At 37.7% G+C, this 26,262-nt stretch overlaps 1 protein-coding gene across 3 annotated transcripts in view; it reads left to right on the top strand.

The window, feature by feature from the left end:
- Positions 1 to 24,816, top strand: part of ADAMTS20 (ADAM metallopeptidase with thrombospondin type 1 motif 20) — a 189,566-nt gene extending 164,750 nt beyond the window's left edge. For all 3 annotated transcript variants that reach the window (XM_043447169.1, XM_043447168.1, XM_043447170.1), the window contains 2 exons: positions 20,695 to 20,799; positions 23,330 to 24,816. In XM_043447169.1, the coding sequence (XP_043303104.1) occupies positions 20,695 to 20,799; positions 23,330 to 23,419 (195 nt within the window). In that variant the 3' untranslated portion in view covers positions 23,420 to 24,816. The remainder of the gene's footprint in view (positions 1 to 20,694; positions 20,800 to 23,329) is intronic.
- The last annotated feature ends 1,446 nt before the right edge of the window (positions 24,817 to 26,262 follow it).

Raw genomic sequence — 26,262 nt, 5'->3', positions numbered from 1 at the left:
TTTTCTGTATTAGAGAAGTGCACTTAAAGGAGGTCACTAGAATTATAGGCTCAAATGAATATGAAAAAAGTTAACTGAGATAAATATATAAATTTTAGATTCAGAAATACAAATAGAACCTGGTAAAGGCATATGAGGGCTACCCTGGTAGCTCATTTCAGTACATTTTAGTCAGTTCAATTCAGTCATTCAGTCGTGTCTGACTCTTTGTGACCCATGGAATGAAGCGTGCCAGGCTCTACTGTCCATCATCAACTTCCTGAGCTTGCTCAGATTAAAGTCCATCAAGTTGGTGATGCCATCTAACCATCTCATCCTCTGTCATCTCCTTCTCCTCCTGCCTTTGGTCTTTCCCAGCATCAAGGCTTTTTCCAAAGAGTCAGCTCTTTGAATCAGGTGGCCAAAGTATTGGAGCTTTATCTTCAGCATCGATCCTTCCAATGAATATTCAAGACTGATTTCCTTTAGGATAGACTGGTTTGATCTCCTTGCAGTCCAAGGGACTCTCAAGAGTCTTCTCCAACACTACAGTTCAAAACCATCAATTCTTTGGCACTCAGCTTTCTTTATAGTCCAACTCTCACATCCATACATGACTACTGGAAAAACCATAGCTTTGATTAAACAGACCTTTGTCGACAAAGTAATGTCTCTGCCTTTTAATATGCTGCCTAGGTTGGTCATAGATTTTCTTCCAAGGAGCAAGTGTCTTTTAATTTCATGGCTGCAGTCACCATCTGCAGTGATTTTGGAGCCTAAGGAAATAGTCTGACACTGTTTCCATTGTTTTTTCATCTATTTGCCATGAAGTGATGGGACTGGAAGCCATGGTCTTAGTTTTTTGAAGGTTGAGCCTTAAGCCAGCTTTTTCACTCTCCTCTTTCACTTTCATCAAGAGGCTCCTTAGTTCTTCTTCACTTTCTGCCATAAGGGTGGTGTCATCTGCATATCTGAGGTTATTGATATTTCCCCAAGCAATCTTGATTTCAACTTGTGTTCCATCCAATTTGGCATTTTCCACGATGTACTCTGCATATAAATTAATGAAGCAGGGTGACAATATACAACCATGTTTTACTCCTTTCTGGAACAACAGACTGGTTCCAAATCGGGAAAGGAGTATTTCAAGGCTGTATAGTCACCCTGCTTATTTAACTTATGTGCAGAGTACATCATGAAAAATGATGAACTGGATGAAGCACAAGCTGGAATCAAGATTGCCGGGAGAAATATCAATAACCTCAGATATACAGATGACACCACCCTTATGGCAGAAAGTGAAGAACTAAAGAGCCTCTTGATGAAAGTGAAAAGAGGAGAGGGAAAAAGTTGGCTTGAAACTCAACATTCAGAAAACTAAGTTCATGCCATCTGGTCCCATCACTTCATGGTACATAGATGGGGAAACAGTGGAAACATGACAGACTTTATTTTTGGGGGCTCCAAAATCACTGCAGATGGTGACCGCAGCCATGAAATCAAAAGATTCTTGGTCATTGGAAGAAAAATTATCACCAACCTAGACAGCGTGTTAAAAAGCAGAGACATTGCTTTGCCAACAAAGGTCTGTCTAGTCAAAGCTATGGTTTTTTCAGTAGTCATGTATGGATGTGAGAGTTGAGCTATAAAGAAAGCTGAGTGCCGAAGAATTGATGCTTTTGAACTGTAGTGTTGGAGAAGACTCTTGAGATTCCCTTGGACTGCAAGGAGATCCAATCAGTCTACCCTAAAGAAAATCAGTCCTGAATATTCATTGGAAGGACTGATGCTGAAGCTGAAACTCCAATACTTTGACCACCTGATGCAAAGAATTGACTCACTAGAAAAGACCCTGATGCTGGGAAAGATTGAAGGCAGGAGAAGGGGAGGACAGAGGATGAGATGGTTGGATGACATCACTGACTTGATGGACATGAGTTTGAGTAAGCTCCAGAAGTTCGCGATGGACAGGGAAGCCTGGCTTGCTGCAGTCAATGGGTTCACAAGGAGTCAATGACCAAGCGATTGAACTGAACTGATATTAATTTGGCATACTGTACAAAGAAAATTACAAATAAAGGTTTCAACTTTATGGTTTGTAGAGAAACACAAATGCCAGATACCAAGCAGGAAAATTCCTTTACTGAGTAAGTGATTGAAAAGAGCATCTTTTGTAATACTAATTATCCATCCTCCACTGTATTTAATGAAGATGTGGCCTATGTTCATTTTCTTTCCCCATAAAAATGCATTCAGTCCTGTACAAGCACAAATCTAGGCAAAGGAAATGCTCAGATCACAAGTTTTGAGAAAACTCTGGGAGTTGATTATAGACAGGGAGGCCTGGCATGCTATAGTCCATGGGGTCACAAAGTGTTGGACACGATTGAGTGACTGAACTGAGATGTTTTCCTGGAATTCTCTTATTTTTTCTAGGATCCAACAGATGTTGACAATTTGATCTCTGGTTGCTCTGCTTTTTCTAAATCCAGCTTGAACATCTGGAAGTTCTCAGTTCAAATACTATTGTAGCCTAGCTTAGAGAATTTTGAGAATTACTTTGCTTGCAGGTGAGATGAGTGCAGTTGTGTGGTAGGTTGAATGTTCTTTGGCATTGCCTTTCTTTAGGATTGGAATGAAAACTGACCTTTTCCAGTCCTGTGGCCACTGCTGAGTTTTCCAAATTTGCTGGCATATTGAGTGCTGCACTTTAATAGCATCATCTTTTAGGATTTGAAGTAGCTCGTCTGGAATCCATTTTAGTTCACTGATTCCTAAAAAATCGATGTTTACTCTTGCCATCTCCTGTTTGACCATTTCCTATTTACCTTGATTCATGGGCCTTCCATTCCAGGTTCCTATGCAATATTGTTCTTTATAGTAGAGGACTTTATTTCCATCACCAGTCACTCCACAACTGGGCATTGTTTTCACTTTGGCTCAGCCTCTTCATTCTTTCTGGAGCTATTTCTCTGCTCTTCTCCAGTAGCATATTGCATACCTACTTGCCTGGGGAGTTCATCTTTCAGTGTCGTATCTTTTTGCCTTTTCACACTGTTCATGGGGTTCTCAAGGCAAGAATACTGAAGTGGTTTGCCATTCCCTTCTCCAGTGGACCACGTTTCCTCAGTACTGTCTACCATGACCCATCTGTCTTGGGTGGCCCTGCGTGACATGGCTCATAGTTTCGTTGAGTTATACAGCACTGTGATCCAAGTGATCAGTTTGGTTAGTTGTCTGCCCTCTGATGGATAAGGATAAGAGGCTTGTGGAAGCTTCCTGATTGGAGGGAATGACTGTGGGGGGATCTGGTAGGTGGGGCCATGCTCAGTAAATCTTTAATCCAGTTTTCGGTTGATGGGTGGGGCTGTGTCCCCTGCCTGTAGTTTGGCCTGAGGCCAAACTATGATGGCGTAATGGGCTTCCCTTAGCTTGGTCAGTAAAAAGTCCTAACAGGAACCAGTCAGGCTACAGTCCATGGGGTTGCAAGAGTCAGACACAACTTAGCAACTAAACCAAATGGCGATAATGGTGACGTCCTTCTAAAGGACTTTGCCAGGGCTGTTTTATTCAGTGCCCTGACCCCATGGCAGGCCACTGTCGACCCACACCTTCACTGGCTACTCCAGGACACTCACAGGCAAGTCTGGCTCAGGCTCTTGTAGGGTCATTGCTCCTTTCTCCTGGGTCCTGGTGCACACAAAGTTTGGTTTGTGCCCTCCAAGAGTCTGTTTCCCCATTCCTGTGGAAGTTCTGTAATCAAATCCCACTGGCCTCTAAAGTCAGATTCCCTGGGGGTTCCTAAAGGAAATCAGTCCTGAATATTCATTGGAAGGACTAATGCTGAAGCTGAAGCGCCAATACTTTGGCCATCTGATGTGAAGAGCTGATTCATTGGAAAAGACCTTGATTGTGGGAAAGATTGAAGGCAGGAGGAAAAGGGGATGACAGAGGATGAGATGGTTGGATGGCATCACCAACTCGATGGAAACATGAGTTTGAGCAGGCTCCAGGAGTTTGTGCCTGACAGAGAAGCCTGATGTGCTGCAATCCATGGGGTCACAAAGACTTGGACATGACTGAATGACTGAACTGAACTGAACTGGTAGCTCAGCTGGTTAGGAATCCACCTGCAATGCTGGAGACCCAGGTTTAATTCCTGGGTCGAAAAGTTCCCCTGAAGAAGGGATAGGTTACACACTCCAGTATTCTTAGGCTTTCCTGGTGGCTCAGTAGGTAAAGAATCCGCCTGCAGTGGGGGAGACCTGGGTTCGATCCCTGGGTTGGGAAGATCCCCTGGAGGATGCCATGGCAACCCACTCCAGTATTCTTGCCTGAAGAATCCCATGGTCAGAGAGGCCTGGCTGGCTACAGTCCATGGGGTCGCAAAGAGTCGGACACGACTGAGCAACTAAGCACAGCACACAGCAAAGTGATATGAAAGTGACTTAGGTTTTTTTATTCAACCACGCTGAGTTCAATATGACTCATATAGACCATGTAGTAATGTCTAAACTGCCCAGTATAATTGTAAGGTACCAAAACACAATGTCGAGACCAGAAGATTTATTTGTACTTGACACTGGAATATTATACTCATTTAAAATTTTCTGTCTGAGAAAGATAAAATTTTAATTTATCTAGCAGTAGAATCAGGGGGAAAAGGGGGAAGGTTTAAGTCATGTTATGTAAAGAAAATGAAGAAGGTAGCCAGGAAGAGAGAGAGAGGTTGTGATAACTATCATTAAACATGTAGAGAGTGCCATGAGAGAGCAGTGGCATCAGTATGTGTTACTCAAGGAGATATTAATGAGACAGAAGACTCCAGTTTAAGGTAAAGAAGACTTTTATCAGAGTTTTCCAGTAAGGAGACACTCTGCAAAATCTGAGGCCTCAGTAAATCACTAATTTTTGTCCATATTTTTGTAAATTGATCTTGTATTCTGCAAGCCTGCTAAATTCATTTATTAGTTGTAATAATTTTTGTTGGATTTCTTAGCATTTTCTGTGTACAGAGGGATGTTATCTACAAAGAGTTTTACTTCTTCCTTTGCAGTCTGGATATTTTTTTAATTTCTTTATCTTGCCTCTTTGCACTGTCTAAAACTTTCAGTATACTGTTGAATCGAAGTGGCTACAGTGGACATCCTTGTCTTATTCTTGATTGCAGAGGAAAAGCATTAAGTCCTTTATCATTTATTGTGTTAGTTGTGTTTTGTAGATGCCTTTGATCAATTTGAGGAAGTGCCCTTCTATTCCTAATTTAAGTGGTTTTATCATAAATGTTGTGTGTGTATGTTCAATCGTGTCTGACTCTTTTGTGACCCCCTATCGACTGTAGCCCACCAGGCTTTTTTGTTTTGGGGATTTTCCTGGCAAGAACACTGGAGTTGTTTGCCATTTCCTCCTCCAGGGTATCTTCCTGACCTGATCAAATCCATCTCCTGTGTCTCTTGCTTCTCCTGCATTGACAGGCAGATTCTTTACCACTGAGCCACCAGTGAGGCTCATCGTGAATGTTGGATTTTATCAAATGCTTCCTCTACATCTGTTGAGATAATCCTGTGGTTACTGTTCATTACTGTAGTGATAGTGAAATGGTGTATCACACTGATTTTTGTGTGTTGAAACAATTTTGCATTCCTGGGGGAAATCCTTGATGATATCTAATCCATTTTGTATGTCACTAGATTGGGTATGCTTTGTTGAGAATTTTTTGTCTGTTTACAGAAAAGATATTGGCCTATCATTTTCTTTTTCTGTGATGTCCTTGTCTGGTTTTGATATCAGGGAAGTACTAGCTTCATGGAATAAATTGGTAAGTACCCCCCTCCCCTTCTAGTTTTTTGGAAAAGTTTGTGGAAAAGTAATGTTTGGTGGGATTCACCAGCAAAGCCATCTGAGCTTGGGCTTTTCTTTGTGAATGTTGTTTTATTTACTAATTCAATCTCTTTACTTATTGTGGATTTTTTCGGATTTTTTCATATTTTCTAGCTCTTAAGTCTGTTTTGGTAGTTTTTTTTCCTTAGGAATTTGTCCACTTCATCAAAGTTATCTAAATTGTTGGCTTACAATTGTTCATAGTATTGCCTTATAATCCTTTATATTCCTGTAAGATTCACAGTTGTTCCTGATTTCAGTGATTTGAATTTCCCATCTTTTCTTGATTTTGTTAATTTTGTTCTTTTCAAAAGACCAACTTTTGATTTTGCTGATTTTCTCTGTAATTTTTCTCATTTGTTTCTTCAGTTTCCACTCCATTATCATTTCTTTCCTTCTCCTGCTTTAGATTTAATATGGTCTCCTTTTTTTCAGTGCTTAAGGTAGAAGTTTAGGTCATTGGTATGAGAGCCTTTTTATCTTTTAGTATGGGCATTTAAAACTATAAATTTCCCTTTAAACACTTCTTTTGCAGCATTCCTGAAGTTTTGGTGTTGTGCGTTCATTTTCATTCATCTTGAGTGTTTTCTATTATCATTTGTGATGTCTTATTTGACTCACTGGTTATCTAAGAGTGTAGTGTTTTTGTTCTGGCATCGCTGAGTCTTGTCTGACTCTTTGCGACCCCATGGACTGCAGCATACCAGGCTTATCTGTCCTTCGCTATCTCCTGGAGTTTGCTCAAATTCATGTCCATTGACTCAGTGATGCTATCTAACCTTCTCATCCTCTGTTGTGAATTTCCCACATTTCCTTCTGTTTTTGATTTCTACTTTCATTCCATTGTGGTTGGAAAATACACTTTGTATTATTCAATCTTTTGAAATTTATTGAGGTTTGTTTTATAGCATAGCATATGGCTATCCTGGAAAATGTGCAGTGTGTGCTTGGAAAGAATGTGTGTTCTGTTGTTGTTGGGTGAAGTGTTCTCTGGATGTCTGTCAGGGCTAGTTGGTTTAAAGTATTGTTCAACTCTTCCATTTCCTTGTTGATCTTCTGCCTAGTTATTTTATCTATTGAAACTGCAGCTATTATTGCTGAATTATCTACTTCTCACATCAATCTTTTCGTTTCATTTACTTTGTATGTAATATATTTACTTTGAGATTTTTATTGCACATGATTGTATGCCTATAATTGTCATAATTTCCTGATATATTGACACTTTTGTCATTATCAAATGTTCCCTTTTATCTGTAGTATCATTTTTTGTTTTAAAGTCTAATTTATCTGATATTATAGTGGCAACTCAGCTTTTTTATAGTACATGGTGTATGTATTTCCTCCCGTTTACTTTTTTTTCCCATTTACTTTTGACTCATATATTTTTGACTCTTAAGAGTGTCTCCTACAGAGAGCATTTTGTTGAATCTCTGCCATTTGACTAGACTGTTTAATGTTATGTTTGATATATCTGAATTTATCTTTGCCATTTGCCATTTTGTTTTTTATATGTCATATCATTTCTGGTTTTCTGTCCCATTTTTACTGTTTTTTAAAAATTCAGTGAATGTTTTCAAGTGTAACATTTTAATATCTTTAATAATTTTCTCACTATATTTTTAATTGCTTTCTTAATAGTTGCTCTAGGGCTTACAATGTACATCTTAATAGAATTTACTCAGATTTATATTATCTAATTACAGTGACATAGAAGTGTTACTCCTACATATACTTTTTCCCCTTCCCTTTTTTGTTGTATTTGTAATGCATATACCGTCTATCTGTATAACAAACCCACAATACATTTTTATAATATTACTTTATATAATTTTTGGGTTTTTGATTTCCCTTGTGGCTCAGCTAGTAAAGAATCTACCTGTCATGCAGGAGACCTGGGTTCAATCCCTGGGTTGGGAAGATCCCCTGGAGAAGGGAAAGGCTACCCACTCCAATATTCTTGCCTAGAGAATTCCATGGACTGTATAGTCCATGGGGTGGCCGAGAGTCAGACACGACTGAGTGACTTTCACTATATAATTTTATATCTTTTCAAGGTAAGAAATGAGAGAACTTAAATTTCATAGTTTTTTTTTGGTATGAAACTTTTTGATTCTCTTCATTTCTTCCTGTGGATTGCAGTTATCAGCTGCTTTCATTTAATTATTCCCAAACATCTTTGGTTCCACCTGCTTCATTTGTGGCAATCTTCTCAAGTATATCGCATTTCTGTATGCATGTGTGCTAAGTCGCTTCAGTCATCTCTGACTCTTTGCAGGCTGTGGACCATAGCCAGCAGACTCGTCTGTCTGTGGCATTCTCTAGGCAAGTATACTGGAGTAGGTTGCCATGCCTCTCTCCAGGGGATCTTCCCCACCCAGAGATCAAATCAGTGTCTCTTACATCTCCTGCTTTGGCAGGTAGGTTCTTTACCACTAGCACCACCTGGGAAGCCCACATTTCTGTATATTGCTTGTCAATTGTATGATTACATACATGCTGGTTTATACAGTTACTTTTAAATAAGTTGAGAATAAATAAAAAGAAACATACAATTATAATGTTTTTTATAGTTGCTATTAATAAAATTATCTTTACTTGTATGCTTTACTTCTATGGCAGCTGTAAGTTCATTCCCTAAGTCTGTGAGTCTAAATATGCCATCACCCTCTCCTCTGGCTTCTAGATGAACAACAGAACTCAGTGATTTATCTTACTGAGATTCCCATATATGTGCTTATTTTCCTCTAGATGCTCTCATATTTTTTCCTTTGTTTTTGACTTTCAGCATCTTTCTTGTGATATATTTGGATGTGGATCTCTTTGTGTCTACTCACTTGAAATCTTTGACTTCTTAGATGTGTAGATTAATGTAGTTTCACCAAACTTAGAAAATTTTCAGCCAGGATTTCTTCAAATGTATTATCTGGTCCTTTTGGTATTTCCATCCTGCATGGTTTGGTGTACTAATGGTGTCCCTTCATTTCTCTGAGGCTCTATTCATTTTTCCTCTTTTTTTTTTTTTTTGCTATTTTTTCAGATTGTATCATCACTATTGGTTTCTTTTCAAGTTTGCTGTTTCTTCTGCCAGCTCCAATCTGCTGATTGATCCCCTCTAGTGAATTTTTATTTTGGTTATTGTACTTTTCAGCTCCGGAATTATCCTTTAGATCTTTTTATAAATATAATTTTTATCTCTTTATTGATAGTCTCTTTTGATGAGACATTATTATCATACTTTTCTTACTTTTTTAAGCATGGGTTTTCTTTAGTTCTTTGGACATTTTTAATAGCTGCTTTGAATCTTTATCTGCACAGTCTGACATCTGAAACCTCTCAAAGGCAGTTTCTGCTGCCTTTCCCCTGTTATATGAGTCATCCTTTCCAGTTTCTTTGCATGTGTCACAATTTTTTGTTGAAAGCGGATCATTTTAGATAGTATATTTTAGCAACAGTGGATGCTAAGTTTTCCTTCCCCTTTAGGGTTTGTTGCTTGCTTAGATGTTTATCTGTTTAGCTCCTGACTGGGCTATTTGAGTGACATCTATTTCCCTTGTGATACGTAGCCTTCAGTGTCAGAGGACTCAGCCCTAGACACGCACACAGTCACCCAGTCCTTCTGGGATAACAGTGTTTTTAGCCGGGCTCTCTTTGATGAAGTTTCTAGCTGGTCTGCCTCTACTGATATCACACTCAACTCTTACCCACTACTAATTGGTAGGTGATGGCTCTGTTCTTTCAATAACATCCTGGAGGCATAAATTACTCTATGGTCTGAGCCAGTTAAACTCAAGCCCCAGGGCCAGCATAGGCTTATAGGTCAGTCTTTGAGGTCAGGTCAGAAAAACCTCAAAAAGAAATATTCTTAGCTATCTCTTTCCCTGGTTTTCTCTGTTACACTGAGGTCTGGCCTGCTATTTTGCTTGTTGCTCTCTTCCCCAGTTACCACCATGCTGCTCTTAACTACAAGCCACTAAAATCCTTTTTTTTTTTTTTTCGATAGCCCCTTTAGGCTTGAACGTCCCCATTTTCTGTCCCAAATACTCAGGCTACTTAGGAAAATCTGTGAAACCTTATGTTCTTGCAACTTGATTTTTCCCCGAGGGAGAGCCTTTGCACCCATTCCGTGGGTTGAGTGGGCACATCCCACTTTGCAGAATAACATCCCTAGTCTATAAGCAGAATGTTGGATCTTGACATTATTCCCTGGTCTTCTCGGCTTGTACTGCTCAGCATGAAACCTGTGCCCTACCGGTGATTTTAAGTGGGAATGATTCCGGCCTTGAGTTCTTGGCCGACCGTGCCTGGGGCAGATCTCCTGATCTATGAGTAAGGACTGAGTGGCAGAAAGGAGCTTCAGATCTCTGCAGTTCTTACCTCTGATTCAGCTTCTGTAGCAGAGCTGTGTGAGGAGTGCTGGTGTCTCGGCTGCCCCCTGCTGCCCTGGGAGAAAGCTTATCCCTAACAGCTAGCTGGGGGGAATAAAGTCCTCTGTTCTTAGCTGTACCCGTGAAGAGTGGAGCTATCATCTTGCTGAGATGGGGGAAAGAGAGGACAGGTCATAGACAGGTCATGGTTCAAATGTCACAGATGCTTACTCTTCTAACCTAGATTTCATAGATTTTCTTGAATAAATGTTTCTCCAATTGTTGCATAACCTTAGGACAATTTCAAGACAATTTAAATGGTTGTTGTATTTTATAATTTTTTAATGCTTGAAATGAAACATTTTGTTTTGAGATAACTGTTGACATGTAGCTCTAAGAAATAATACAGGGATCCCATGTACCCAGTATCGCCAAATGGTAACATCTTATAGGATTATAGTATAATATTGCAACTAGGATATTGACATCACCACATCAAGATACAGAACTTTTTCATCATCACAAGGACTTTTTTATAATGACAACTACTCCCCTTGCACCGCCAGCTTCACCTTATCCCCTAGCAACCACTAATCTAGTCTTCCTTTCCATAGTTTTTGTCTTTTTTTGGTCTATTATATAGGTAGAATTATATTAGTACGTATGTCTGTAACTTCTAGCGTTTTGAAGAGTGGCGATAGTGAATATGCTTTAATTGCTTCTGATCTTAGGGGGAAAGCATTCAGACTTCCATCATTAACTGTATTATTGGCTACAGATTTTTGGTATGTGCTCTTTATCAAGTTGAGTTGAGGAAATTCCCCTCTATTCCTATTGTTCCCTATGTTTCACTCTTTAGTCCACAGGTCTCTTCAAATTGCCTTTCCAAAAGTGCTCCCTCTCTTGAGTCTATTTTTTAAGGTAGATAACTTTTCAGAGGAATCTCAAGTTCTCACTCAATCTTTGAGCCTGGTTAGCTTGATTCATGTCCATTCTTCTCTTTCTCTCCTTCACTCATGTTGGTCTACCAAACAATTGGTCTCCCTCCAAGACGATGACTCTCTGACCTACACCTTTTATCTAGTTCTCTTCCCAGGACTGTGTTTCCCCTGATGAACTCCCCCTTCTGAAGTTTTATATTGCATCTCTTTGAACAACTGTTCTAAGGTCAAGGATGTGCAGTCTAAAACTTTTACCACTCTAAACAATCTTTTCCCTCACATATGTATTTTTAAATAACATTTCCATTTTGACTGTTTTAAATGGAGATTATTCATTCTCCAATGACCAAGTCATGTCAAGACTGCTCAGCTTTGTCCAATAATCCATTTTCCTTCTAATCTCTTCCTTCCGGTCATGTACTTGATATAATCAGAGAGAAGGAAATTGAAGATGCCTCCTGGAGGTGTTAAGAGTCTGCTACAAGGTACCATCATTTTGGGAAGATCATGAAGTTCTGGAAATCTGGTCCTTTTTATAACATGTTGAATTGAATAAGGTCTGGAAAATGAGAAGATGTATACATATGTTCACACAGAGACTTGTAGACCAACGTTTATAGCTGTGCTCAGTCGCTCAGTTGTGTCCGACTCTTTGTGATCCCATGGACTATACCCTGCCAGGCTCCTCTGTCCATGGGATTTTCCAGGAAAGAATGTTGGAGTGAGTTGCCATTTCCTTCTCCAGGGATCTTCTCAACTCAGATACTGAACCCTTGTCTCTAGCATCTCTTGCAGATTCTTTACCCCTGCACCACCTCGGAAGCCCCTGGTCAATGAGACATCAATAAAATTCACAGGAGACTGATACACAAATAAGTAACATAATGGTCATTTTCCCATACAATATCTTGAGAAAGTTTTGTAGTTATAAACTAGGTAACCCCAGTTTACAGTTGGAGAAAGAAACACTCTGTGTCAACAACCTGTCTAAGATCCTAGAGAAAGTCAAAGGCAGAATCATTATAGTGATAAAATGCTCCTCCTGTTCATCAAGGTGAGATGTCTTCCCCACAGAGTTCTCTAGGCATTTCTGGAACACAAATCTTTATTTCCAAAATTAGATGTTATTGGGCATAGGTATGTGCTGTCAAAGAAAGATATGCCCATTGTTTTTTTTTCCAGTCTGTGTGCAATTGCCTGAAGTTACTGTTACTAAGAATACAAACTGCCCAGTATTCTTGAAGATATTCTGTCAAATATATAAACCAGATTCTGTGTTAATTTATACAACATTTTCATGAATACTCTCCAGATGTTTCATGTCACAGAAAGAACTTATTCTGTTGTTTAGCATTCATCAAAACCACATCCTCTGTGTTTGCATATGATAGGGGCACCCCAGGACATAAATGTTAAAAAGAGAATGGACACACATGGCAATCTTTAGGGAAAATAAACTTTGCCATCTTGTAATATAAGATGAAGTTAAGGAGTGTGATATGACTATAGAATACACATATCAAAAGTGAAGTGAAGTAAAATGTTTAGTACTTTTCACAGAGCCACAAAAAAGAGAAATCCCCAATGTGTATCTCTTTATCTATTTTGTAATTAATATTGATTACACAAGAGCAGGAGAAATACCCAGTGCCAAAGGATCATGGCCAGCATACGTTTTGAGTATTTGGAGCCAGTTTTTAAATATTTTGAATGTGTATTCTTTATTATAATGTGTCGAGCTAGATATATTTGCTTACCCTTTTGATTATATTGCTTAGGTCCTCTTTCTCCTTATTCTTGTCCTCTTGATCTATCTTATTGCTCAAAGTGGTATATTACAATTTCCTATTATTAGGGTGTTTCTGCCTGTGTCTCCTTTCATCTCCTGTAGTTTTGTTTCATAAAAGTAGCTGTGTTCCTTGACGTATAATATTCGTGTGTTACATCCTCATTGTGGATCATGGTTTTTAGCACTTGTTTGTCATGTTTTCCTGATTTCAGACTTGAATTCTATTTTACATTATCAGGATTTGCTACACTTGCTCTCTTTTTATGCCCATTTTCCAGGTATACTCTTGCGTGCATGTGTGTGTGCAAAGTCACCTCAGGCGTGTGCAACTCTTTGCAACCCTATGGACTGGAACCCCAACAGGCTCCTCTGTCCATGGGATTTTCCACGCAAGACTACTGGAGTGGGTTGCCATGCCCTTTTCCAGGGTATCTTCTCAACCCAGGGATTGAACCCATGTCTCTTATGTCTCCTGCATTGGCAGGCAGGTTCTTTAGCACTGGCACCACCTGGGAAGTCCTTATAGTCTTGCACATACTTTTTTTAAAAATTAATTAATTTGTCTTAATTTTTTTAAAGACGATCACCGTAAGTCAACACAGTAATTATCTCTTCACTGCCGCACATACTTTTAATTTTGGCTTTTCTGAGTCACTTTGTTTGAAATGTGTTTCTTACCTATAGAATGTAGTTGGGTTTTGTTTTCAAGTCAACTGGAATTTTTTTTTTCTTTAGATGTTATACCCATTCACATTTTTTTTTATTTTTATTTTTTAATTTTTTTTTTTTATTAGTTGGAGGCTAATTACTTCACAACATTTCAGTGGGTTTTGTCATACATTGATATGAATCAGCCATAGATTTACACATATTCCCCATCCCGATCCCCCCTCCCACCTCCCTCTCCACCCGATTCCTCTGGGTCTTCCCAGTGCACCAGGCCCGAGCACTTGTCTCATGCATCCCACCTGGGCTGGTGATCTGTTTCACCATAGATAGTATACATGCTGTTCTTTTGAAATATCCCACCCTCACATTCTCCCACAGAGTTCAAAAGTCTGTTCTGTATTTCTGTGTCTCTTTTTCTGTTTTGCATATAGGGTTATCGTTACCATCTTTCTAAATTCCATATATATGTGTTAGTATGCTGTAATGTTCTTTATCTTTCTGGCTTACTTCACTCTGTATAAGGGGCTCCAGTTTCATCCATCTCATTAGGACTGGTTCAAATGAATTCTTTCTAACAGCTGAGTAATATTCCATGGTGTATATGTACCACAGCTTCCTTATCCATTCATCTGCTGATGGGCATCTAGGTTGCTTCCATGTCCTGGCTATTATAAACAGTGCTGCGATGAACATTGGGGTGCACGTGTCTCTTTCAGATCTGGTTTCCTCAGTGTGTATGCCCAGAAGTGGGATTGCTGGGTCACATTCACATTTTAAGTTGAAAAAAGATAATAGTAAAATTGCCTTTATTAGTATACAGTTTTAAACATGTATGCAAATTCATGTTGTTATCACCATAATCTGAATATAGAACAACTCCCTCACACCTACCTCCTGGTAAACACTGATCTTTTCTCCATTGCTTTAGTTTTGCATTTTCTGGGATGACATAGAACTGTCATAGAAATGAAGTCACACGGTGTGTAACCTCTTGAGATTGGCCTCCTTCTCATTACATTGGTCACCATAATGCTTTTGAGGTCCATCTGTCTTTTTGCATGCTGCATGTGTCAGTACTTTGTTCTTTTTCATTGCTAAGCATGATTCCATCACTCAGATGGCATACAGTTATCCTACAGTGTTTATTTGTTGGAAGAAAATGGGTTGTTTATAGATTTTGGAAATTATGGACAGAGCGGATATGCACATGTGTGTACAGGCTTTTGTGTGAGCATGTATTTTTATTTCTCTGGGAGAAATGCCTATGAGTGAGATTGTAGAGTCATATGCTGTATGGATGTTTAACTTTATCGGAAACTGCCAAACTATTTTTGTTGTTGTTTTAATTTATTTTTAATTGGAGAATAACTGCTTTACAATATTGTATTGTTTTCCCCTGTACAGCCATGTGAATCAGTCATGAGTATACATATATCCCTGCTCTCTTGGACCTCCCCTCTACCTGCCCCCATCCAAACTGTTTGATATAGTGACTGTACCATTTTTTAATTCCCATCAGCAAAGATTAAATTTCTAGTTGTTTTTCTTCTTTGTAAGCACTTAGTATTCTCAAGTTTTTTGTTTCCCTATCTTCAGTGATATCTTTTTTGTAGTTTTAATTTATATTTCACTAATAATGTTCAGCATCTTTCATGTGCTTATTTGTCATCTGAGTATCCTCTTTGGTAAAGTGTATATTCAAGTCTTTTCTCATCTGAAAAATTGAGTTTTTTGTTTCCTAATTGTTCATTAATGTTTATGGTTTTGACAGTTCCTTATTTAAAATTAGTTAATTAATTTTTGGCTTCCCTGGGTCTTTGTTGCTGCTCACCAGCTTTCTCTAGCTGTGGTGACAGGGGCTCCTCTCTAGTTGTGGTGTGTGTTCCTCTCATTGCAGTGGTTTCTCTTGTTGTGGAATATGGGCTCTAAGTGCATGGGCTTAGTTGCCCCATCACGTGTGGAATCTTCCTACACCAAGGATAGAATCTTTCTACATCTGTGTCCCCTGCTTTGGCAGGCAGATTCTTATCCACTGTACTACCAGTGAAGTCCTGAGAGTTCTGTGTATAGTCTGGATACAAATCTTTTGTTGTATATAATGTTTGCTCATGGTCTGGACCTTATCTCTTCTTTTTCTTATGTGTCTTACACTAAGTGGAGGTTTTAAAGTTTAATGAATTCAAATTTACCATTTTTTTTCCCTTTATGACATTTAATGTCCTATTTAAGAACTCTTTGACTTAGTCCAAGTTACAAAGATTTTCTGCTGTGTTTTCTTAAAAAAGTTTATAGTTGTATGTTTTACATCTAGACCTATGATTGATTTTGAACTAGTTTTGAATAAAGTTGGAAGAGTTTTGCCTGTAGACATCTGATTGTCCTAACATCATTTGTTGAGAAGGCAGTTGTTTCTCTCCTTTCCACCTTTGTCAAAAATCAATTGGAGGGGACTTCCTTGGTGGTTCAGTGGTTAAGAATCCATGCTTCCAATGCAGTGGATACAGGTTCAATCTTAGTCAGGGAATTAAGATTCCACTTGCCATGTGGTGTGGCCAAAAGAAGTCAATTGGACGTATTTGTGTGAGTCTATTTCTGTCTGTTCTGATCCATTGATCGACATATGTCTCTCCACCATCACAGCACTGTCTTGGTGATGACAGCTTTATGTTTGTGTGTGGATGTGTGTGTGTGCGCTCAGTTGCATCCGACTCTTTGACCCCATGGACCATAGCCTGCCAGGCTCCTCTGTCCATAGAATTTTCCAGGCAAGAATACTGGAGCGTGTTGCTGTTTCTTACTCCAGGAGATCTTCCTGGCCCAGGGGTTAAACCCACATCTCTTCTATCTCCTGCATTGGCAGGCAGGTTCTTTAACACTAGCACCACCTGTGACAGCTTTATGCTCACATGTGTGCTAAGTTGTGTCTGGCTCAATTGTGTCTGGCTCTTTGCATCCGTATGGACTGAAGCCCACCAGGCCCCTCTGTCCATGGGGTTCTCCACGCAAGAATACTGAAGTGGGTTGCGTGCCCTTCTCCAGTGATAGCTTTATACTAAGTGTTAAAACAAAGTAGTGTGGGTCCTTTAACTTTATTCTTTTCTTTCAAACTTGTTTTAATTTCTTTATAAAAGAAATATAAATTTACATAAATTTTAGAATCAGTTCTCTTTTTGAAATTGTGTTAGATTTATAGACCCCTTTCATAGTAAAATAGGTGGAACAAACTTTAAAACTATAAAACCTAATGACATAGTGGGAACATATGAACCAAGCAGTCAGTCCAAATGGAACTTTAAAGCTTGCATCTATTTCTATGCTTTCCCTCGTATCCATAAGTATATTTTCCTTTAATGATGCTAATTATTCAAGGAAGACATTCCTATTTGTTGAATTCTTAGTTCTTTTGAATCACCTTACCTTCCACTTGTGATTTATCTTGTCACTGGAAGGTTTTCTTTTTTGTCCACCCTCACACACTTCCCTTCCCCTTGACTTCTACCTCTGGCAACCACCAATCTATGCTTCCCTTCTCAGATCAAGACTAAGACCTTTCTCTGTACTCCCATAGTTGTTGTTGTTCAGTCACCAAGTTGTGTCTGACTCTTTGTGACCCCATGGACTGCAGCACATCAGGCTTTCTTGTCCCTCAGCATCTCCCAGAGTTTTCCCAAGTTCATGTCCATCACATTGGTGATCCATCCAACCATCTCATCCTGTCGCCCTCTTCTCCTTCTGCCTTAAATCTTTCCAAGCATCAGGGTCTTTTCCGATGAGTATTCAGGGTTGATTTCCTTTAATATTGACTGGTTTGTTCTCCTTGCTGTCCAAGATACTCTCGAGTCTTCTCCAGCACCACAGTTCAAAAACATCAATTCTTCGAAACTCTGCCTTCCTTATGGTCCAGCTCTCACAACCATATATGACTACTAGAAAGATCATAGCCTTGACTGTATGAACCTTTGTTGACAAAGTGATGTCTATGCTTTTTAATACACTGGCTAGGTTTATCATAGCTTTCCTGCCAAGAAGCAGCTGTCTTCTGATTTCATGGCTGTAGTCACCGTCTGCAGTGATTTTAGAGCCTAAGAAGAGGAAATCAGTCACTGCTTCCACCTTTTCCCCTTCTGTTTGCCATGAAGTGATGGGCCGGTTGCTATGATCTTAGTTTTTTATATATTTCATTTTAAGCCGACCTTTTCACTCTTCTCCTTCACCCTCATCAAGAGATTGTTTAGTTCCTCTTCACTTTCTACCGTTAGAGTGGTGCCATCCGCATATCTGAGGTTGTTGATATTTCTCCTGGCAATCTTGATTCCAGCTTGTAACTCATCCAGCCCAGCACTTCTCACATGTGCTCAGCTTATAAGTTAAATAAACAGGGTGACGGTAAACAGGCCTTGCCACACTCCTTTCTCAATCTTGAACCAGTCAGTTGTTCTGTACAAGATTCTAACTGTTGCTTCTTGACCAGCATACAGGTTTCTCAGGAGACAGGTAAGATGATCTGGTATTCCTGTCTCTTTAAGAGTTTTCCAATTTGCTATTATCCACACAGTTGAAGGCTTTAGTGTAGTCAGTGAAACAGAGGTAGATGTTTTTCTAGAATTCCCTTGCTTTCTCTGTGATCCAGCAAATGTTGGCAATTTGGTCTCTGGTTCCTCTGCCTTTCCTAAACCCAGCTTGAACATCTGGAAGTTCTTGGTGCTCATAATGCTGAAGCCTAGCATGCAGGATTTTAAGCATAACCTTACTAGCATGGGAGATGAGTGCAATTGTTTGGTGGTTTGAACATTCTTTAGTACTGCCCTTCCTGGGAATGGGGATAAGGAATGACCTTTCCACTCCTGTGACTACTTGACACCAAGTCTGCCACTCAGGTTTGAACAAATGAGTGAAATGTATTTTTACCTCAATTGATATCATCCCCAGTTTCAGATGAGCCGTTTTTCTACTTCTTGGTATCATTATGTAGCTTTTGAAGAAGGACTAAAGACATAAACAAAGCTCTTGAAAATTAATTTGGAAAAATGAAGCAATAGATATTTCTAGACCCAACTGATTGTGTTAATGACCACTTGAATCTCTCTTTACTCAGTTGGATTTTTTTCCTTTCACTTCCAGTGCATATACATTTGAATGCTTCCTAGCAACACTGAGCAGGGAGGTAAATGATAAATATTAAGATGTGAAAATACTGCATAACACAACAAGAGTGCCATAAATGATTAGTTACAGGAAAGCTACTTCACAGAATATATTTCCCTTTCTTTTATTTGGTAAGAAGCTGACATGAGTTAATGTGGGATTAAGTATTTAGTTCAAAATTTGTATCAGATGAGTAAGTATCAAATAGTAGAATATATCCTTAGAATTAGTTTTAATTTAAATATTTACTAATATAAACTTCTGATGTGTCTAGTGTTAATGTCATTCATTATCACAAGTATAAAGGGTTTAGATATGTATTAATATATTAACATTTATGATTCTCAAAGTTAATATTTATAATGTTGCACTTAATTCATCCATTTAAAAACACTTACTGAGTACCTACATGGGCCTTCCTGTTGGCTCAGACAGTAAAGAATCTGCGTGCAATGCAGGACACCTGGGTTCTATCCCTGGGTTGGGAAGATACCCTGGAGGAGGGCATGGCAGCTCATTCCAGTATTCTTGCCTGGAGAATCCCCATGGACAGAGGAGCCTGGAGGGCTACAGTCCATGGGGTTGCAAAGAGCTGGACATGACTGAATGACCAAATGCACACACACTGGGTTCCTAGGCCTTCTTTTGGACTCTAGGATTACATCAAAGAAGCAAACTTATAGGTATTTTAAATTCCATAACCAAATGATGTATATAATAATAAACTTTCTTTAGAATTTATCTAGAACAAATTATTTCTGTTTTGGGGAAAATTCTGCATATATTATCATTGTATTATAAATGCATTTGAATCTATTTTGATTTTAAATAAGTATGTGATTGATAAGAAATCTAACTTAGTAAACTGAATTGATGCATAATTTTTAGCAATTATAGTAATTTATATTACAAATATATGTGAAATCCATTTTACTTTTGCTTTCATGAAAGATAATATTTCCAGTCATGTAACATAACCCTTAATGTTTTATCACAGTTTTGCTCAAGATTCCTGTGCCCTAGGCCATGGAATATTGTGATATGATCTAAGATTGTCCTAATATTGCTCTAAATCTATATGTATATTGAACATTGGTGTGGGCTTAATTAGCATTCATTAAATACTTCAGCTTTTCCTTGTGTGATTCTGTACTGTGAGATCATATACATAAATGCCACAAATTTTACCCATTTTAGTCATGCACTTTCTTACTTAACAGATATTTAAAGTGTAGTTTTTAGCAGTGATAGTGTAGAATATTTTGACATAAAATGGTTCTTGTGTCTTGAAAATAATTAGCGCATAATGCCACTAGGGGGCTCACATTCTATGTCTGTAATTCATGTGGCATCACACATCTGCATAACACTTTTGGGTACTTAAAAGGATGTGATAGCTGGGACCACAATACCATATTCAATAGTTTTTGTGTGATAGATGTAAGGGCACAGTAACAGAAGGAAATACATGAAATAGGTGTAACTTATCCATGAAGTTAGCAGTGAGGAGTCAAAAATTGAAACTGGATAAGTGCTAGTCTGGTACCAGTCCCTATGACGCCCCTTCTGTCTAGACGTGCTGTTGCTGATGCAACAGGAGTATAAGCTCTAACTGTCAATCACTAGAGTCCTAGGACTGGACAGAATCACTTTTCAACAAATAACACTATCTGGCTTTATTTCCGTTGTCCCTGGTAATTGAGAAGATTTATTTGTAATCAGTTTAAAAACTCTTTAGCTTGTTCATTTCTTTAGTGTAAGAAAGTGTATGGTTTGTATCAATGTTCCTTCATTTTCTAAAGAATCTAGGAAAGCAAGTTTTTTACATCATGCCAATTCATGTGTTTCCAACCAAGTACATGCTTAAATATTTTATGCTAATTCCATCTGGTCTTATTTTTTTTATTTTTTATCTATAATCCAGGGACAGTTCAGCATTAATTTGGCAGGAACTGGGATGAAGATATCCAGTACAGCAAAGTGGCTGGCTCAGGGCAGTTATGCCTCTGTGATCATTCACAGATCACAGGTAAGTCCTGCTGGACCAAAAAGCCTGTCTGAAATACTTCTGTGCTGTGAAGTACTGTTAAATTCCTCTACCTTAAATTCAGAATTATATGAAGTTAATGACTAATGAGTTCTTTCATATAATGGGGTATGTTACATTATGACGAGGTATAACTAACTTATGAAATTTTGGAATGGGGTTCATTTTTATTCATGCGCTTATGGAAGTTTTATATATATTCACATTCATGTTTAGGCTATAGGTATCTGTACATGAAATCAAGTGCCAGAGCATATAGATTTAAGTAGTTCAAGTTTGGGGCTAATGGCTTGAAACACGGAGCTTCACAAAGAGGTAGTCTTTTTAGCTATACTCTAATTATTGAAGACTTTTATGTTTTAATACTTCAAAGTGAGAGGTAAATTTTTGGTTTATTTACCTCACTGCTTTGATTTAGTGATTTAGTGATGGAGTCATTTGTCATTTAATGAACATCCTTTATAGTTTCTTCAAGAATTAGGAATATTTTTATGGTTGTATGAATATTTTCCTTATCTATCATTATTTAGAAAACATTGTCATGATTTGAGAGAATAGCATTGAAACATGTATAATACCATGTGTGAAATAGTTCGCCAGTCCACGTTCAATGCATGATTCAGGGCGCTCAGGGCCAGTGCACTGGGATTTTATTTTTACCTATAGTACATGTATTATCTAAAGTATTATCTAATGTATTATCCTCCTAATTTTGGTGCTGGTGTAGTGTGCTAGCACATAAAATTTATGAGATGGCTGCTGGTACTTAGAATCACCACACCTTAGATAGCATGACTCTATCTACATTAAATCAGGATCTGTGTTATAATTTGTGTTCTCATCTATATTGCACCATTTAAATCAGTACCATCAACAGTCCCTGCCTACTCCAAGGTTTTATAGTTTTTCTTTCTTTTGCTAAAAGTGACTTCATTCCTATATATGAATACTACTTGTAAATGAAATTCAATTTTCTGATATTTGCAGACCTTAAAATAGTTTATTTCTGACTATTATGAAATTGTGTTTAATAATTAAAGAATTTCGATTTTTATTATTTCTATCATATGGGTAAACAGTAGGCTTTTAAAATGGCTATTTATTTCTAAAGATTTATTTGGCAAATTTAGGTCTTATCCTTTTGGGTAGAAGAATGGAAATAAATCAATTACTTAGTTAAAATGTGTTCTGAGCAGGTATAAAATTTAGTGCAATGAGATATTCTGACTTTATCTAGTTGTTAGGTATCTTCTGGTTAAATGACAGCTGGCCAAGGGCAGCAGTAAAAATGAATATTTAGTACAACCATTCCTTTCATGTCTATTTAAGTTTTATTGTAAAGACTATTTGTTTACTTAATTGAGAATTTCTCCTTCAATCAAAGATTTTGCGCATGAAGGTATTTCCTAAGATCTGACACATGGTGTGAAACTCTGACTTATGAAACCCAAATGTACTTATGGAAATGAACACATATTTTCATTTCCTAGTAAATTTAAACAAGATTAGGGGTTTACTTAATCCATTTGAGAACAGGAATGTATATAAATTGGAATTTTTACTGCCATCCTCTTTGTTTACTCAGATTCTCTAGAGTATAGAAAGCCTCTGAAAGAAGAGGCAACTTCAAAAGCCCCTGATCTCAAAACATTCTTTACCCTCAAAAGTTTCAGGAACCCAGTTTCCTTTTCTATCCTCCCTACTTAGATTAAAAAAACAAAAACATAAATAAAGCAAAACTTATCTTCTTCAGAAACCATAGGAGTTCAAACTATTTTTGTTTCATCCGATCAAAAGGCCTTTTGACTTTTGGACCTAAAGGTGGAAGACAGTCTGGAGAGAAAATCTGTCCTGTTCTCATCACTTCCTTCACCAGCCTCCGCCCACCCATTCCTCAGTTAGCAGCTCTGCTTTTCAAAAATAAAAGAAGAATCTCCTTTTTGTTGTTGTTTAGTCGTTAAGTTGTGTCTGCCTCTGTGTCTAATTATAATTATTACTTTCAATCCAGTTTCTTCCCTCCATTCTATCACCTTTTGTATTTTCTGCAAGCTGTGTTTCTAATGCTTCCAGGAGATGTTTGAAGTTAAGGTCAAGTTTGCATAAAATCCTTCTTTTATTTAGTCTATGAGAATCTTATATAAAACCATAGTACCTTTCTTTCATTCAGTCGATGAGAAACACTGGACAACAAGTTGGGAGAGGTTTTAATAAACTCACTGAAGCGAATAGATACCTTGATGAAAAATACGTGGATTGAGATGAATTGTCTAACGTAGAGTGTGGTTTATAATCATCAAGTGGCTAATATGAATCTCGGGTTCTCTAATTCCTGTGACCACAGATTTCAAATAATCCTGAAATGTCATGATCTTTGACCTCAAGTGTGATTGTTATAGGAAACCTTGGCTGATTATTTCAGCCACATGGTTCAAAGTGTTTGCTTTTCTGCCTTGTACACACAGATGCCAGCATGTAACAGATTCTCCTGTATCTCTGCCTGTTCTATTTTCAGGATGGAACCAAAGTCTATGGCAGATGTGGAGGGTTCTGTGGAAAGTGTATTCCTCACATGACTACTGGTCTCCCAATTCAAGTAGTGTGAACATTCAGAAGGAAAGTGTGTCCCAAAGAGGAGACATTCTCTGGAACCTGCAAATAGCTGGTGCTTGTTTCTTTAGTCCTTCCTGAGATTTATGTCTAAAATATTTGTGCCTTTTTTCTAGGATGCTCATGAGGAGTCAGTCACTGCTTAGTTTTTCAAGGCGTTTGAAATAAACTGAACGATACATGGTTCTAGTCAGGATCCTTAAAAGGATGAAATAATTTATGGTTGGGCGTACAGGGATGTTTGAATTGTGCTAAGATAATACTGCTGGTAACAGATTACACTGGACCAGAATTATGTTCTGCCTGTAAGCACACATGTAAATCTCTGCTCACATCCTACTGTACAATGAAATGTTTATTCTACTTGTTAAAATGGAGCAAGTAAAAATTAGGAAAATGAACTTAAATCATAAACATTATTGAATCTGTCAGGAGAATAGCAAATCAATAGTCACAACAAAAAAGTACATAGCCATTATACTTTCTACTGATACAGCTTAGATACCTTGTTTTATGTTTCCTTTAATTTTTAATTTTGCATTATGGTGCTTCAAAAAATCATCCTAAAATATAGTATAGTTTTGTAATTAAAGTATGTAGTTGGGTTAAATACTAAACATGAAATTTTGTGGGTATAATACAGAATAAGATATGATATAGTAGAATTTCACTTAAAAACACCTACCTCTAATTTGATTGTACTTATAAGAGCAATACATTGTTTTTAAAATGTTTATATTGTATCATGTCTTTATAACTTATATGCCTATATGTCTACTCTTAAAAAAATTATTTTTTCAAAGTTTTGTACTGTATTTTATTAATCAAGTAGAAAATTAAGAATTATTGACATTTGGAAGAACCTATTTTGGTAAATATAAAATGATATTTACATATGCAAAATTTCTACTAGAGAGTTCAAGTTATTTTATATCTGAGGTCTCTCAAATCCAGAACATGAAAGATAGTATAAAAATTAACTATTCATGAGTAAATGCTCAGGTATTAAGAGATTTTTTAGGTGAATAATTTAATTGTGTATTATACAACCATTTGATTTTAAAAGAATCATAGATAATATTTTTCTATGACAACCTACTTTATAAACCAATAAAACTGAATCTAATAATAAATTTTTTGCCAGTAAATAGTAGTGTAGTAGTTTTACCCACAAAGTTTTTCTTTTTCAAACTATTAGGGATGTAATGTACCATATAAGGTACTAAAGCAATTTTGTACCAATGTGGTTAAATAAACATTTAGGGATCTCTGTATCAGAAAAGAAGTATTTTGCACTATGTGCCTGAAACCAGTTACAAACATTATTATGAAATGTATAACATGTTTTAGAAATGTTTTTATTCATAAGTAAAATCATATAATTTATAAGCATCTGAATAATAAAGATATTTGTGTGATACATTGGGACTTTGCTTTTATTTTCCTTACATGTAAAAAAAAGAAAAAAAGAATTCTTCACCAAAAAAAGTCTATAACTCAAAAATCACTTCAGAAATTCTGAAACATTTTACTCTAATTGTTGCACTTTCGATGGAAATAGCTCCTGCCTACTGTACACCCTTATGGAAATATGGGCATGGGGCTGACAGAAATTTGCAATGACTTTAAAAGCTTCTGTTTATAGAAGGGGTACCATGTATACTCATATTCAATTGGCCAAATTAAATCACATGACCAAATCCTAGGCAATGGGACAGGGAAATATACTTCCCCTACAGGGCCGGATGGCCAGATGTATGGGAATGAGTGAGGACTCCCAATCTTCTCCCAAGGGAGGGAGAAGATCCTTGGGAACAGTAAGATTTTATGTCCACCTGTCTTCAACTTTACCAGAAATTGCCAGAGTACTGCTTTCTAAAGGGGTGGAATAAATGTAAATTACCACTGCCTCTGTGTAAAAATAGAATATCTACATACTCAGTGACATGTCAACTTTTTTTTTTTTTGATCTGATGGGGGTAGAAAGCAGTATTCAACCGTTTGAATTTATATTTATCTAACACAACTGCACTCATCTCACACACTAGGAAAGTAATGCTCAAAATTCCCCAAGCCAGGCTTCAACGCCATGTGAACCGTGAACTTCCAGATGTTCAAGTTGGTTTTAGAAAAGGCAGAGGAACCAGAGATCAAATTGCCAACATCCATCGGATCATTGAAAAAGCAGGAGAGTTTCAAAAAACATGTATTTCTGCTTCACTGGCTACAATAAAGCCTTTGACTATGTGGATCACAACAAACTGTGGAAAATTCTTCAAGAGATGGGGATACCAGACCACCTTACCTGCCTCCTGAGAAATCTGTATGTAAGTCAAGAAGCAACAGTTAGAACCGGACAAGGAACAACAGACTGGTTCCAAATCAGGAAATGAGTATGTCAAGGCTGTATATTGTCACCCTGCTTATTTAACTTATATGCAGAGTACATCATGAGAAACGCTGGGCTGGATGAAGCACAAGCTGAAATCAAGATTGCTGGGAGAAATATCAATAACATTAGACATGCAGATGACACTGCCTTTATGGCAATAATTGAAGAGGAACTAAAGAGCCTCTTGATGAAAGTGAAAGAGGAGCATGAAAAAGCTGTGTTAAAATTCAACATTCAAAAAACAGATCATGGCATCTGGTCCCATCATTTCATGGCACATAGACAGGTATACAATGGAAACAGTTACAGACTTTACTTACTTGGGCTCCAAAATCACTGCAGATAGTGACTGCAGTCATGGAATTAAAAGACACTTGCTCCTTGGAAGAAAAGCTATGACCAACCCAGACAGCACATTGAAAAGCAGAGACAGTACTTTGTTGACA

Source organism: Cervus canadensis, chromosome 25 (genome assembly GCF_019320065.1).
Source record: "Cervus canadensis isolate Bull #8, Minnesota chromosome 25, ASM1932006v1, whole genome shotgun sequence".
NCBI lineage: Eukaryota > Metazoa > Chordata > Mammalia > Artiodactyla > Cervidae > Cervus > Cervus canadensis.
This window is presented reverse-complemented; position numbering and strand designations above follow the sequence as displayed.